General features: G+C 36.4%; 1 protein-coding gene across 1 annotated transcript in view; it reads right to left on the bottom strand.

Annotated features, from left to right (window-relative positions):
• The window catches only part of TTC33 (tetratricopeptide repeat domain 33), a 56,682-nt gene that overhangs the window by 20,411 nt on the left and 20,599 nt on the right, over window positions 1-15,672 (bottom strand). Inside the window, exon 3 of the mRNA XM_075739905.1 lies at window positions 3,486-3,567. Within this exon, the coding sequence (XP_075596020.1) occupies window positions 3,486-3,567 (82 nt within the window). The remainder of the gene's footprint in view (window positions 1-3,485; window positions 3,568-15,672) is intronic.

Here is a 15,672-nt window from a genome sequence, read left to right as displayed (position 1 = left end):
TGGACTGGAATAACTAGTCAGCTCTATGACAGTATAATTTGAATATATTAACCACATTAATTTTTTAATTAATTATGTATTCCTATTTTGGCAAAAACAGATTTTTACAGCTCACATTAGTGCCTTTAAAAGTAGAAAGGTATCAAATTATGTATTGTACTAATTAGCTTCCAGTAGGCATAAGTCACACTGCAAAAACCATCTGTAATAATTATTTGTGGATGCTAAAGAGATGTTACCAATTTCAAGATTGGAGGTTTTGTTAAAAAAGATTCAATAAATAATTTTATAAATGCATAATATTTTGTAGATAAACTTTTCTTGTGTTCTCGTTCACAGTGTAACAGAAGTGTTATGCAATACCAGAAAGGGAAACCAAAGAGAAACAGTGCAACTGCCCAGCACTTCTCTTCAGGAAAGGAAGCAAAGGCATGGTGAAAGTAGAAGCCTGAGTTCCGTTATTCTTTCAGCTTTGATTACTCACCAATGGTTTCATTAGACAGGCAAAGACATTTTACAAGGCGAATCAGAGTCACACAGCTGGTTTCTCAACTCCCCCTGGTCAGCAGGAAAGCCGTGTGCCTTACTCCTCCAACTCACCTTTGACATTTCGCTGAAATGCAGGGACTGGGGTGCCGAGTAAGCAACCGCCCCTCAGTATGAGGTCCTGCAGCTGGAGCACCGATTGAAGGATGTCATAGTAAGTATCCATTTACATAAGTCACTGCATCATAGTTCAGATCCTGGTAAGCTAACATAATTCCCTGTTCTCCTGTTATTTCCACTGTGAAAATATTTCATTTTAGTATAATTTCAATTAAATAGAGTAATTTTGAAGAGCTAGCTTAATTTCTGCATTTGCATAAGACCATAATAAAGAACTGTTACAAGAGAGCTATTCACTAATTTGTCCCACTGGGCATAACTGTCCTTTTCAACACCTTTCCCTTGACTTTAAGTCAAAAAAAAAAAAAAAAAAAATTCAAATTGCAAAATAAAGGCTACTTCAAAAAACACGCTGTGTTAAGAAGCCAGTGTCAGAGCACATGAACCATTTCTTTCCAACCTAGAACAAATCCTACTAGGTGGTCTGTTTTATGCAAAACAGTTAAATCTTTGAACTATAGTAAAAAAAAAATTATAGGACCAATACCATTTTCACACCTTAGCAAAATTTCTTGACTAGTGGAGTTAAAAATTAAATGTACAAATGAACAGCTATATAAGTTAGTAACCTTTACAGCAACCTGGAAAGCTGCTAATTAACGCAGAATAATATTATTCTGTCTCTCCCAATAGTGCATAATTAAGATTTGGAACTCCTTGGCACATAGCTTTGCAGATTCTAGAAGTTTACATGAGAGCAGAAAGCCATGAGACACATTGTTGAAGAAAAATCTTTCAAGCACTTCTAAAGACAGAGAAGTGCCAGAGACAAAGCTTGCTGGAGGCTGGGGAAAGGATCGTGGGGGAAGCACTGCTACATGCTTGCACCATTTGTATGACGCTTTCCCAGACACTCATTGTTGGAAGTTGTCAGGATACTAGGCTAGACAGATCTTTCACTGAAGCTAGCGTTGAGGTAAAGGCATCCAAATACAAGTAAATATTCAATGGAGGTTTACATGTTTAAGATGTTTTGTTACCACAGAACTCTCTAAGTACGTAGGAGTCAAGCACCTAAATCATACAGGAGACCTGTAAATATTAATATGCTAACTAAATAACATACAGATCTGATCCTAAGCGTGCCCAAGTTAAGAGGAAGTATCACCAAAGAATTTCCACAAGGTTTGAACAATATGCATGAAGATATTTTAACTTTTTTTTTTCTAAACAGATATATGCCTCCTGTTTTAGCAGTTAGGAAGAAATAATTGACTACAAATCTAGCCTGGTGAAAAAGTGGAGAGAACAAATGCCCTCTTTTCAGCAACATGTAGGGCGTAGAATAAGAGAACTGCACTATAAAAATTTAAAGTAAACCCAACTACTGCATCTTATGACCAACACCATTCAAATTAATGAACCAAGTCAGAAATCAACCCTTCATACACACCCTTCCCCGGTTCTTCCTAACAGTCTATCTGGATCCCTTGTATACATATAACACATTAACAAAACAATCCAGCAACACACTTCTCCCAAAATAATTCAGGAAGAAAAAACTTTAAAGCCATAAAGTATTTCTCAAACCAAATGCAAAACCAAGTAAAATGTAAACATTCTGCAGCTGTATAAAATGAAAGCCTCCTTCAGCATTACTGTATTGAAATAAGCTTATGATTATTTAATTAATTCTTTTGCAGAACCAAACTTTCTTCACTTCACAGACAACATGACTGTGAGGAGGAGATGTGATAGCATCCCAGGGGGAAAAAAGGGCAGTCACCAAGAGCAGTTGGAAAACAGCCAGCTTTGCTTCTTGTGTTTTGTTACGGGTTTTTGGGGGGTTGGGTTTTTGGCTTGGGTTGTTTGGGGGTTTTTTTGGGGGGTGTTGTTTTGGTTTTTATACAAAAAAAGAATTACAGTAACAAATATTTTAAAACTAAACAATACACAAGCTTCCTAAAAGTTATGTAACACATTCACTAAACTACCATGATTTTTCTCTTTCCCTTTCTTCTAAATCTAAACTATGTATGTTTCAGCCATATTTTAAGTAGCTACCTTCCTAAAAATAATTTTTCCCATTCTAATCTGGTCAACTGGTTGAAAGAAGCCATACATTTCTTGTTCTCATCCTCAATCTAAATTAAAATAATTTTTGCAGAGGAGCATTTTTATTTAAAACAGAAAAAAATAAATATTTTTGTACCATTGCATACAGATGGAGACAAAAGATTCCCAATCCAAAAAAAATAATGGATCCTGGCACTTTTGCCATCTAAGCCACACAAAGACACACTGAAACTGCAAGCACATCTCCTAACTTTAGTGAGGCATTGACGGCTGCAAGCCTTTTCCTCAAAACAGCTTTAAAATAAAGGCTCAGATGGATTGACATCGTAAGTATACTCTGTTTAATGCTCTTTTCCAAGGCTGATTTATCTATGTAATACTTAATATGAAAACAGACTGGAGCATATCTTTTGCATACCGTATCCCTATTTAATATTGATAATATTAAGCCAACTCTTCAGAAAAAGCTGGCAGATTTTTAATGGTCAAATCTGTTCATCTATCACAGTAAGGCTTTCCTTGCTCCTCCCAATAAAATTTTTAAATATTTCAGTTGCTTTTTCCACATTGTAACATCCTAATTCATGTCCTAACAACGATGTTGTTTATTGTGATTGGCTTGGATAACAGCATTATTTTACTTCGTGTTAAAAGATGCCCTGTTGTGTTGGGAAAACCAAAAAACCCTGAATTGTGCTGTAGTTCACGCGCACAACAACTACACAATGTTGCATAGTATCTGTTCACAAGCACAATGTTCTCTTTTTTAATTTCTAAACTAATAAAGAATTGCCATGGTTTACCTGTGATTTCATCTCATAAAGCGTAGCATCTTCTGGAGTTAATTGAAGTGCTTCATCCCACTTGTGAATAGCCTCTCGGTACCTGCAGTTAAAACAATATTACAGTCTCACTATATTTAAAGGTATTAGATATTTCTATTTATATCCTGACAGGGTCCTAAAAAAAGTGCCGTGGCATCTCATTAGCATTAAGGATTTTTCTGACCACTTCCCTGTAAGACATAGAATCACAGACTCATAGAATGGTTTGGGTTGGAAGGGACCTCAAAGATCATCTAGTTCCAACCTCCTGTTGCGGGCAGGGACACCCTCCACTAGACCACATGCTGAATGGTTTTCAGGAACTGGCTAATTGTTCTGATCAAATGGATGCTAAGTACTACTGTACAACTGGCCTCAACTGAATTTACAAGTCAACATAGGAAACCTCTGGCAAAGCAATGACTTAAAACTAGGAATCTTGAACTGAGTCCAATTCCTCTCATTGTCAAAATAATCCTTAGTCAGGCATAAAAAAATATAATGTGAACCCAACATGCCTTGCTACCATCATATAATTTAAAATTTATTCTCAGTCTAAAAAGGCTGAAACATAGGAGTTGCCCTCCTGCATTTCTGTACTGTATGATACTAAAGACATCTGAGTAACTTTGGTATATAAGAAGGAAGTTGAAAGTAAACAGCTATACTGAAATCACTCCTCTTTGGGAAGGTGTACAGCAGCTTCATAATATGTTGCCCTTCCCTAGGAAACCAGAACAAAGCAGAAGAGTTGACCAAAACCAATAAAAAGCAGGTCTTTGTCTTGAACAAAGAGGTAAAACTTGGACAACTGTATACTAGGGTTTTGAACCATACTGAAGAACTGTAACAGCATAATAAGACAGTTACAGGGGTTCAGTCTTTCAGCACTAAAGGTGGCCTCAGACTAACATGAACAAGTCTGTGGGGTGCCACAAGTTCTCTCAATCTGTTTCAAAAGCCACCTTTGTTACGTAACTGTGTTGGAACTCCTACATTTATATTAACTTCACTGCGAAGGTATGAAAAGTTACTCGATAGATACACACAGTGTATCTTTTAATACAGCACAGGTAAAACTACAGTAATTTTCACACACACTGTATATGGAAACAGTTTTTATCTTCCCCTGCTCCTCATTCTTGCTTCCTTTTCCCTTCCCCTTTTTTCAGTCCTCTGGCTTGTATTACGCCTGCAGGTTTTCCAGAGCAGTCACATGAAAACTTCAGAAAGTCCTGAACCAATTGGGAATACAAGAATAGATTTGAAAAGTAGTGCAACTGAAGTCAAATTCTCACTCTTATGATTCAGGTATTATTAGTTTGTAAATGACACTGATAAGTATAATGTTTGAGTGCTAAGCAAAGGACGTTTCAATAAATTTTCACATTTCCCCAAAGTTTAGCCACCAGCTGTGCATTTGTCTTCTCAGTTCATTCCCCACGGGCAGGTGTTCACACTAAAGGAAATATCACTACATTTTCTATGTATGTCAGTAGCAGCCTTAAGGTGTCATTTAGTTAGCAAGAACTACTTTTTGAGTAGAAGATTATAGTTTTATTCAAGACCTAGCACAAACATAGCATAATAAAACCTACATGAGTAAGGGAAGTCCTCAGCTCAGTTAGGTGGTGTCCTGGCCACACAGCAAGGCACAATATTGTGAGTTTAGAGTTTAGAAAAAGATGATTTTGAAAAACAGAGCAAATACAGAAATGACATCAGTAACCAGAAAGGAAGGAACCACACTGGCATTCTGCAAATAAAAAGTTATAAGATTAAAGCTGCATTTCAGGAATCTTCATTCTGCTTCTACAGAGGGGACATATTATCGCTCAAAGTGTCAATCTGAATGGGATAAAAACTCCTAGCAAGAACATGCTACCTCTGAAGGGAGTGCCAAATATAAGCAAATATTCCTCCAAATTCTGTTGGGTTTTGCTGACGAGTTGTCAACAGTTTCCCCACAGAATAAAGATGGGCAAGGGAAAAGAGGTTGTCCACTCACAGAAATGCTGTGCTACATGCATACTGTGTATGAACAGTAAGTTACTCAACTCTGCTTGTGAGCCTCAGAAAGCATGATCCAAGAGAAGTGATGACAGAATGCTGGAATCACTTCCCAGGACTGAGAATACAATGGAAGAGGGATGGAGAAGGAACATTTGTCTGCAGGTACATGCTGAACCACCTGCTCAAAAAGACTGACTGCTGACTACCAGACACCCAGGTGGCTTTGAAATATTGATCTTTTTAGTGCATATATTTCCTTAAGAAGGAAGTCTGATAAAACATGACTGTTCTGTTCTTTTAAATTGTGAGGAAAAAAGGTGTTTCCATTGTTGTTCCAGGAAAAATTAAGGACACTGTTCTTATTAAGAGAAACTGAGCCATGTTGTTTGCTCTAGTAATGCAAATTTAAGAAAAAATTCCTTTCTATATAGTCCATTAATTAAAGAATTTTCTACCTCATTCTTTTGAAGGAAAAGATTATATACTATATTAAATATCAAATGCCTTACTAAAAAAGTTGTCTGGGGATATAAGATACAGTTGTAAAGTCAATGTTCCAGCAAATGTTTTATCAAAACCATAAACCCTGGCCGAAACAAGAAGTGAGCCAACACTGCGGTAGTGTCCTAAAAATAAATAATTACAAATTAGATAATTTTACTGTCTCTCAGTGCCTTTTTTGAGCTGAACTGTATGGGACCTTTACCATTATAAGGAGGGATAACTAATTTTGAAAAGGAAAACTTCAATATAAATATAACATCTGCTTTGTGTTTAACTAACACAACTTTAATGAGCATTCTATTTGCTATTCCCATTTTTTTTCTTAGCAAGTGAATAAGCTCACATACAGTTGAGTGACTAGCTTGTATGCATTAGCTGAGCTGTAAGAACTGCCATATCATGGCTGGCGAAAGTGAAGTAACGAATTTTAGCTTAATGCTATTCCACTGAGGTCTGCCTGAACTTCTTCCCATATGCCTGATACAGAACAAGAGCACACGTGTTCAGAACACAAGCTACGGCACAGCCGATGCATGGTAACATGCATTTCAATCTTAGGTCCCTTCAGAAAACGGGATATGAAACCTAGCACTTCAAAAATTAAAATAATCTGTTTCAAAAATAATATCTCAGAAACAAGAACGAGACTCAAAAATCACAGGTCCATCCACCAGTGATGCTACAAATCTTCTTCAAACCTTTAGTATTTATCAAAGTGGAGATTAATCCCAAGCATCAGTTGGCTGGGGTCCTACTGACTGGAAAGTAGCTTTGCAGATAAAAGACCTGGGGTTCCTGTGGGACAAGACGTTGAGTATGAGTCAACAATGTACCCTTGTGGCAAAGAAGCCCAACAGCATCCTGGGTTGCCTTATCATCACCAGCAGAGAGAGAGGTGATCTACCTCAGCTCTGGTGATACCACATCTGGACTGCTGGGTCCAGTTCTGGGCTGCTCAGTATGACAGAGACATGGACATACAGGAGTGAGTCCAGCAATTGGCCACAAAGATGATTAAGGGCTTGGGGCATCTGTCACATAATGAGAGGCTGAGAGAGATGGGACTAGGCATCCTGGAGAAGGGAAGGCTCAATAGGGATCTTATCAAAGTGTAAAAATACCCAATTTGGAAGGGTGACAGAGAGTAAAGAAGATGGAACTAGACTCTTCTCAGTCATGCCCAGTGACAGGACAAGAAGCAAGAGGCACAAATTGAAGCGCAGGAAATTCTGTTTAAACATATCTCCATTGTTGGAGATACCCAAACCCCAACTGGTCAACGTCCTGAGCAACTTGTTTTAGCTGACCTTGCTTTAAGCAGGAGTTGAGAAAATCTCCTAGGGTTCCTTAGGATTATATGATACTAAGGCATCAGCCCTCAGTGATACATGATTTAAGATGAAATATTATCTCTTGAAAACAATTTAGGCAAAATATAATCTTACAACAAATAGACCCATTAATTTTTAGATGTCTGGGATTACTATAAAAACTTATCTAATGTAGTAGTAAAGAAGTTGAAGAATATTGAGTAAATCTTGATTTTATAGAATATCAAATTAGTATTTCCAGCAAAAGTAAAACCCCAATCTGTACATACATTGTAACTGAGCATCTAAACTCCAGTAATATGAAGCATTTTTTAAAAAAAGACTATCATATTTTGAAGTATTAAATTACTATTCATGTAAGTATAGAGATACAGTATACTTAGTTTTATCTACTCACAGTGATTTTGGTAAAATAGTACACCTCACTACAAAAAAATTATACAATTATAACCAGAACTTAATTATCATTTTCTCTTTTTTATTGCAATGCCATCAAAAGGAATAAATTATTGAGAACTCGATACATCCGGGATGGCTTCAGTGTGGAAGACTTGATGGATCCTGCCAATTTTTATTTAACAGCATATGAAATCTCATAGCTCCCCAAAAGTACTAAACCTGCTCTCTTCAGATGTGCTACTGACCATCTGGGAGCTATACAGACTTGGCACATTTTACTACAGCTTGCTAAACTTTTGAAACAAACATCTCATGCTTACACTTCACTTTTTAAACACTACTTCTGGGAAAACAGGAGGTCTTGAATTCTTAAACAAAATCACTAAACCAAATTCATATTTCCATTAAAAATACTTAATTGGAGGCTTCTGGGTAAAAAAAAAAAAAGAAACAAAAACAAACCCCGTTCAAGTTAGACCAGAAATCAGGTTTTGAATCATACATTTTTTTTACATATATATAAAAAAATGCTAAAAAACATCACTGCAGATCACGCAGGATCTGGGGTCCTGTAGCTTTACTCCAACAGGCTTGAAATAGTTGATGCTTCAAGAACAGACTGAGATAGGGCATGCTCAGAGTCACACTGCAAATATCTGAAGATACACTGAAGAAATGGGATGGCATCAAATTCAGGCAACATGAGACAGGCCTGCAGGAGAGAGGCAGGACATAGGAGTACAGTGTCAGGAGAAGAGATGAAGCATCATAACTCCCGGGAATTCTTAGAGGCTTTGACAGACACTCCTACAATCAGAGGTTACACGAGAATGAGGAAAAACATGATTAGAGAGAGCTAAGGAAGGGAAGAGGAAAAAAAAAATGAAAATAATATGGCTAACCATCAAATACTCATATCATACCATAGAGGATGAACGTGAATGGTCTGTGCCACCAGAAACGCCAGCTAGAACAATTTTAATCTAGTGTAGGGTCAATTCAGACTTTGGTGGAAGCTAGAGAAAAAGAACACTAGTCAGTAATTATACAGAGTACATAAAAAGGAAAGAGAAATGAAAAGCAAAGCAGAAGTTCGTGACAGGAATAGACTTCCCTTTTTAAGCTGGGAGATGATGCAGGGCTGGACTGTGGGAGAAAAGTTTCAAAGAACAGGTGAAGGAAGAAACTAAAAAGAATAAAGGAGGATGAACATAACATGGCTTTTTTGTGTTTAACAACTTCAGAGTCCTCTAACCCAGCTAGGTTTTTACAGTAAAATACTTCCTCTGCAGGGGCTGGGGAGGCAGGTGTACGGCACTATATAGAAGCATCTAGAGTAGAACAGTGTGCAGGAACAGGGGAAAGAAAATTGTTTACTTAAGTGTGCACAGAAAATTCTTGTCCATAGTTAGTGCCATACAGCATGTTTAACCTCACTTCTAACCTTCACAAGACTGGCAGGTCTTTAAACACATGAAATACAATAGTAAATGTTCTTCTGAAGACTTAGCAACTCCACAATTTTTATTTTTTTTAATTGCAGACAATTCTGACACTATTGATGAATCTTCATTACTGCAGCTCAAAAGTGTAGCTATTTTATGGTAAATAGTGTGTCAAACATTACTTCTGATTATGCAGGGAGAAAGTTAAAACTTACTGTTTTACTATCTACTAAAACTTCCAATAAAACATTTTAATTTAATAGGCTGATTTAGGTATGGCCACACTAATCACCACAGGTAAAGAGATGCATGACAATTCTTCACTGGCACCTGACCATACACATGTTCTTGCCCCACAGTAAAGGAGAGACAGGCACAACCAAATTTGCTGTAACTGCCCTCTGAGTCGGTAAACTACACTGAATTGACCGTGGGGTAAAACAGCCTGCATGCAGCTAATGCACATCATTTCAAAGCATAAGTATTCATGAGAGTTGCTATGCTTGCACATATTAGACCCCCCCATATCAGGTCATTGACACCTGGACACTAGTAGTGCATATAGTGAAAAACAATCTGATTTATACAGCTGACTCTTTTCCTACGCAGCCAATACAAAGTTCTGTTACAAGTAAATCAGTTGAATATACCTCAAAATTAAATACCTACAGAAATCTTTCAGAGAGACTTATCTCATTTAAGAACTTCCACAGAAAAACAGATGTGAAATACCATTTCATCACATGCCAAAAGCAATTACCACCTATCATCATACTAAACTACAAGATCATAGAATCACAGAATGGTTTGGGCTGGAAGGGACCTCAAAGATCATCGAGTTCCAACCCCCCTGCCATGAGCAGGAACACTCCCCACTAGACCAGGTTGCCCAAAGCCCCATCCAGCCTGGCCTTGAACACTTCCAGGGAGGGGGCATCCACAGCTTCTCTGGGCAACCTGTTACAGTGCCTCACCACCCTAAGAACAAGCTTTTAATGTAAGTCCCATTCATCATTTTTCTAATTTTTATTTCAGCCACACATGTAAATATGGACACTTCTTGTCATTGCATCTACTAGGCAAATACAGTTTTGAAACTGTCTTTGTCAAAGAAAAGCTATGAAATTCAACATTCGAGAAAGATGATCTCATAACTAATACCCAGAAGCAAAAGCCACAAAATCAGGATTCTGGTACTGTCTCTGACAGAGACTTCCTCTCTCACGTGGGAGTAACATTTAATTTCCTCACATACAAAATGAAAAAGTAACCTCATAAAAATCACTCATAACTACTTCACAATTATTTTATTGAGATCCAGGAATGGAATATACTGCAGTGAATAAACAATAAATGAGAGAGGAATTAATGGAACAGTACTAGATAACGATGGGGAGGGAACAGTAATTACCCTTTGCAGTCTGCCATAAGATGTCTTTTACAAATACTTTTTATATTGAATTGTGAGCTGAGGGCTCTGCTGCCTTTGACTTATTTTATACCCTTCTTTACAATCTGGTGAATCACTGATTCATGGTCCACCCCACTCAGATACTGCACTTATCTGTAAGGAGACAAAAAAATTTGCAATACAAGTGCAACACATCCGGCTGATAATCAATTCTCTTGCTAAATGAAGACCACTTTCATTCCTGTGCCTTCTACGCTGGCGTTATCAGTGTGCGTGACTTCAGGGCTTTGTCCTCAAGAAGGGTTTTGGAAAGCATGTATGTGCATATGCTTGTGTTTATTCTTCAAACACGAAATAATTACTTCAGCTCTGACTAATATAGATTTATATAGTTGATTGACAAGCACTTGTTGAAGCAAGTCCAAACCACGTATTTTTCTTTAAAAACCCCCACTTTATATTCAGGAAAAACCCAAACAAGTTGTGTACTACTAAATAAAACCTTAGTTAAACACGCCAATCACACGCAAAATTCTAGAAACTTAGTGATCTACAGTTTTGTTTCTAGCCGTGCTGCAGCATCTCCCTGGACCTGGCACTGCTACTTCATATTTTTTCCCTGAAAATATGGATTTGATATAAAATGACGTATGATACAACACAGAGGAATTTACTTAACTGTAATAAGATCACATCATGAAGGCTGTTAGAAGGTCAAAAAAATACACTGCTAATCACGAAAACTTTCTTATATTTTCAAATGATACTACAAAAATGCTCAGAAGAGTCAAAATAACTAATTTTAATTGACAAGTTCAGGCTAATTTTAATTATTTGTGGTAGTATTGAGAACTTTGTAGTGTAATTTTTAAGTAGAGCATGGTTAATAGCACAAGTTCTTTCTTCAAGCTGTTAACTTAGACATCACGATTATTATTCAGGGTGGAGGAATAGAATTGGAAGAATTTATTATGCTTCCTTCAATTAAGTAGTGGTTTTGCTGGTTTAGTTTTGTTATGAAAATGACAAGACTGTATGCTATCTCTGACTGCATACCTGATTAATTATAGAAATATTAACAGATAGACTGTGGTAAGAAATACTTAGATTTTTACCATGTAAAAGTTAAAAACTACAGTATGGATAAATGTTTGACCTTAAGGAGCTGTCAAAAGAAATAAGCTATTTCTGCCTGTATTCTATTAACACAAAACTGTCAAGTAATTAAAAAATAGAACATAAAGAGGTGTGTAAAAATACACCATGAAAGATGTTAATTCACCACAGTCCACAATATTTGAAAACTTCTTTAGAGGTAGGCAAACCTTTTACCTGTATTTCTCAAGTATCTATAGTTGCAAGTTATATAACATACCTGTTTTAAATACAGAGTAGAACAAACATTTTTCTATCTAAAAAGGCAATGCTAACAACAGAGCTGTTGATACAGAGGAAATAATGGTTATATTCACATACATTGTAAGTCATAATAGGTGCTTAAGAACAGAAATTGTCAAGACCTTCCACACCACTGAGAAATACTCTCACACAAGAGAACATTTGGTATGTTGTACAACTACTGTGTGCGTTTAAGAGCATTAAAAAGAAAAATATTAATTATATACATATAACTAAAAATAAAAATCCATTTTCAAATGCTTTCAAGTTCAACATTAGGGTCAGATAAGACAACAGCTGGTAAAAAAGACACCTCTACAGGGCCTAGAAGCTGCTTCACATAAACACATGGAGCACTTTGTTAAATCCCAGCCTTGTAATTTAACACAATTAAAATTGGGTATTGACTGTCATTTTATGGGCAAGAGCTCTGTAGGAAGCCAAAATAAACAATGACAAATAGAAGCAGAACTGAGGTTTACACATGGAAATTCAAAGCAAGAACAGGAATACAAGTTTTATTACTCCTGAACCTGCCATTTCATTATTTAAGCAATAAGAACAGATGATCATAAACCTTACAAGGTTCAAAAGAGAAGTAATTGTAACGCTTCAGTAAAATCAACTCACTATTTTAGTATCCTAAACACAAGCTGCAAAATAATAGAATTCAAGTATCTCTATTAGGGTGGTGAGGCACTGGAACAGGTTGCCCAGAGAAGCTGTGGATGCCCCCTCCCTGGAAGTGTTTAAGGCCAGGTCAGATGGGGCTTTGGGCAACCTGGTTTAGTGAAGGGTGTCCCTGCCCATGGCAGGGAGGTTGGAACTAGGTGATCTTTGAGGTCCCTTCCAACCCAAACCATTCTATGATGCTATGGTTCTATGAAGTATCAGATTTTGCAATAGTTGTAATATTTTAAGTATTCACAGAGAAGTAATGTGTTTGTATTGCTGAAATGAAGTTTTAAATACAAAGATTTTGTTCCTCAAAACAGTTTCAACAGTAGTTCCTCTGAAAGCAGCAGGAAGAAAAATGTAGAAGAAAAACCGTTATGTTGCATTTGAAGCAATTTTGAGGTCATATTCCAGTCTTGAGAATTATTTGTTCAGATAGCCTTTAGAAACATAGTAGTAGAGCTAGAATGATGGGTACCATATGTTTTCGTCTTAGTTGAGTAGGCACTTACTCCTTTTAACCTTTTAGTTATTTGTCCACAGATTGCTGACAGCTGTGTCTCTTACATCATGTCATGATCCTACTGGTTCTCAGAAATCAGTCATAGAACTAGGGCAAAAAGTCAAAAGCTGTCAACAGCACCAAAAAAAGCACTCAAAAATGTTTCTTGGATTTAGATACCAGTATTTCTCTATCTTCCTCAAAATGACTTACTGCCAAAATATGATATTCACGGGTAGGGTATTAACAGGGCAAAACATTTCAGGAGAGATGATACAAAAAAAGCAAAAGGCTGCTCACATTCTATTCTGAGCAGTTTCATTTCATCTAGTTGACATGTTCTTGTTATCTCTACTAAATAATGTAATTCCCCTTCATTTTCTTTCCCTTTATTACTTCTGGCCTCTTTACAATGTTTGTTGATGTCAATATCACAGAGCAATAATAACAGAAATTATACACAAAAATAGAAAGAAAAAGACAGACAAAACATGTCATTCTCTATGGCATTTGGAGACTTAAAGGGCAATTTTAATTTAGTTTTATGAAAGTAGCAGTAAGTTAAGTAGGCTGATACCCTATAAACCCCCCCACATAGCTAAACCGATTAGAAAGTATTGACATAAAATGACTATAAAGTACCAATACAAATACTAGTCAGCAGAAACCATCCAGTGTCCTGAAATAAGTGGAATATAGATGTGTAATAAAAGTACAATCTACATATAAAGACATAATATACACATATACAGATTGTATAGAGACTGGATGTCACCATCCAGAACTAAAGGAATGTATCAGACACTTCTACATCCCAAGATGTAGATCATACACGTAGAAGATGCACATCATACACGTAGAAGTGGCAAGAAGAGTGGGAACTCTCACTACCAGCACTGCAGAGACATGGAGTGATGAGTCTCAGCGTCACTAGGCAAAAATGTTCTCTAAAGGGACAGATGAGGCAAGTTTGTGCTCAAATTTCCATGGCAGAGCTAGTTCATCACTTACATGCTGTTGTGTTTCTACTGATAAGCAACCTTACAAGAACCAATAGTTCAGACTGATGATTTTTGTTGGCAGGGGGATTTTGCACACACAGTGCCTATCGAATGAGAGTAACAGCAAGAACCATTTGAATCATGTCCTTCAATTTTTCCCATAGCACAGCACGAAATGCCAAATAAACCATTAAAGATTCAACACAAGATTAATATTTCAGATGTTTTTATCTACATTAATTACTAGATAGGAATACTTAAGCCATTTAGTCCACAGTATCCTATGCTTCTGATCCTAATTTCTAAAATTAATTCTTCCTCGTATTTTATGACTGAAATCCTATGCTCTACCTATCAGGGAGCATCTACAAAGAATATTTTGAGTTCTGGAAGGACTCCCTTTCCATTAAACTACTCATATATTTACAACACACTTTCAGAAAAGTAAACAGGACAACAGACACTAGTTTGTTGCAATAATGCACACAGCTGTAACGCATCTGTGAAGTGGAAGATTCCTTCTTCTGGAGAAAAAAAAAGAGAAGCAATCAAAGCTTGATAGCTTCAGTGTTGCATTAGGAGAAAGAATCCGTGTCTCAATTAATTATAAAAATACATCCTTTAACATATACTCCTTACTACATTCTCTCTTTAATAACTGATTAGATAAACATAATTAAATCTGACTTGCAAAAGCCTTATCTCTCTACAAATCCTCTCCATGGATTTAATAAAAGCTACCATCCATAAACTCTAAGAGTATTAATGAATTTTCTTTAGACTGAGAAATAAATGCACCTTGGTGTTTTTTTCCAGTTTTGCTCAATATTTAAAATTTCACTCTCTCAATCTCAATTTATTATCAGAATATGATGACCAAAACTAAATGATTTGGGCACCCTCAAAATCAGTTAAAATATATTCTAAAACTATAAACTACCCAGGAAAAAAAAGACAGGTTAAAGATTTCTTCTTATGCAATGCTCCATGTAATAGTTGTTTATACTAGCAGTTTATATTAAACTTCCTCAGGTTTTATGACAACAATTTATTCTGTAAATTAATTGAGACATTTTAATATTTATGACTCTAATTTTAGTATTCATTTAGTATTTAGTGTCAACAACACTTCAGATTTTTTCCAGGATTGCTTGGAATTCCTTTCTCACCTTGAATCCCACAGAAGAAATCAGCTACTAAAATCTGAAACCTCTTTCATTTTTTTCCACCCACAATACAAAAGTATTGGAATTCTGCCACATTTTTGAAAGGCCAATACAAAAGTTGTAGAGTCATTCCAAGTATTCAAAAGTCGTTCTGCACTCTTCTCACCTCAGTCTACTTTCTTGCCCCTGTTTTGCACCAGTATAAAAGCTTTTGCTTCTTAAACTAAATCAACAGTCTAATCCAGGTTATGACCTGTCTAAACATTAGTTTGTTTTAAAACACCAAGCAGCTCTGCAGTGTAATTCTCGATTTGGCTACAT

The sequence above is a fragment of the Balearica regulorum genome, chromosome Z (genome assembly GCF_011004875.1).
Source record: "Balearica regulorum gibbericeps isolate bBalReg1 chromosome Z, bBalReg1.pri, whole genome shotgun sequence".
In the NCBI taxonomy this organism is placed as follows: domain Eukaryota; kingdom Metazoa; phylum Chordata; class Aves; order Gruiformes; family Gruidae; genus Balearica; species Balearica regulorum.
This window is presented reverse-complemented; position numbering and strand designations above follow the sequence as displayed.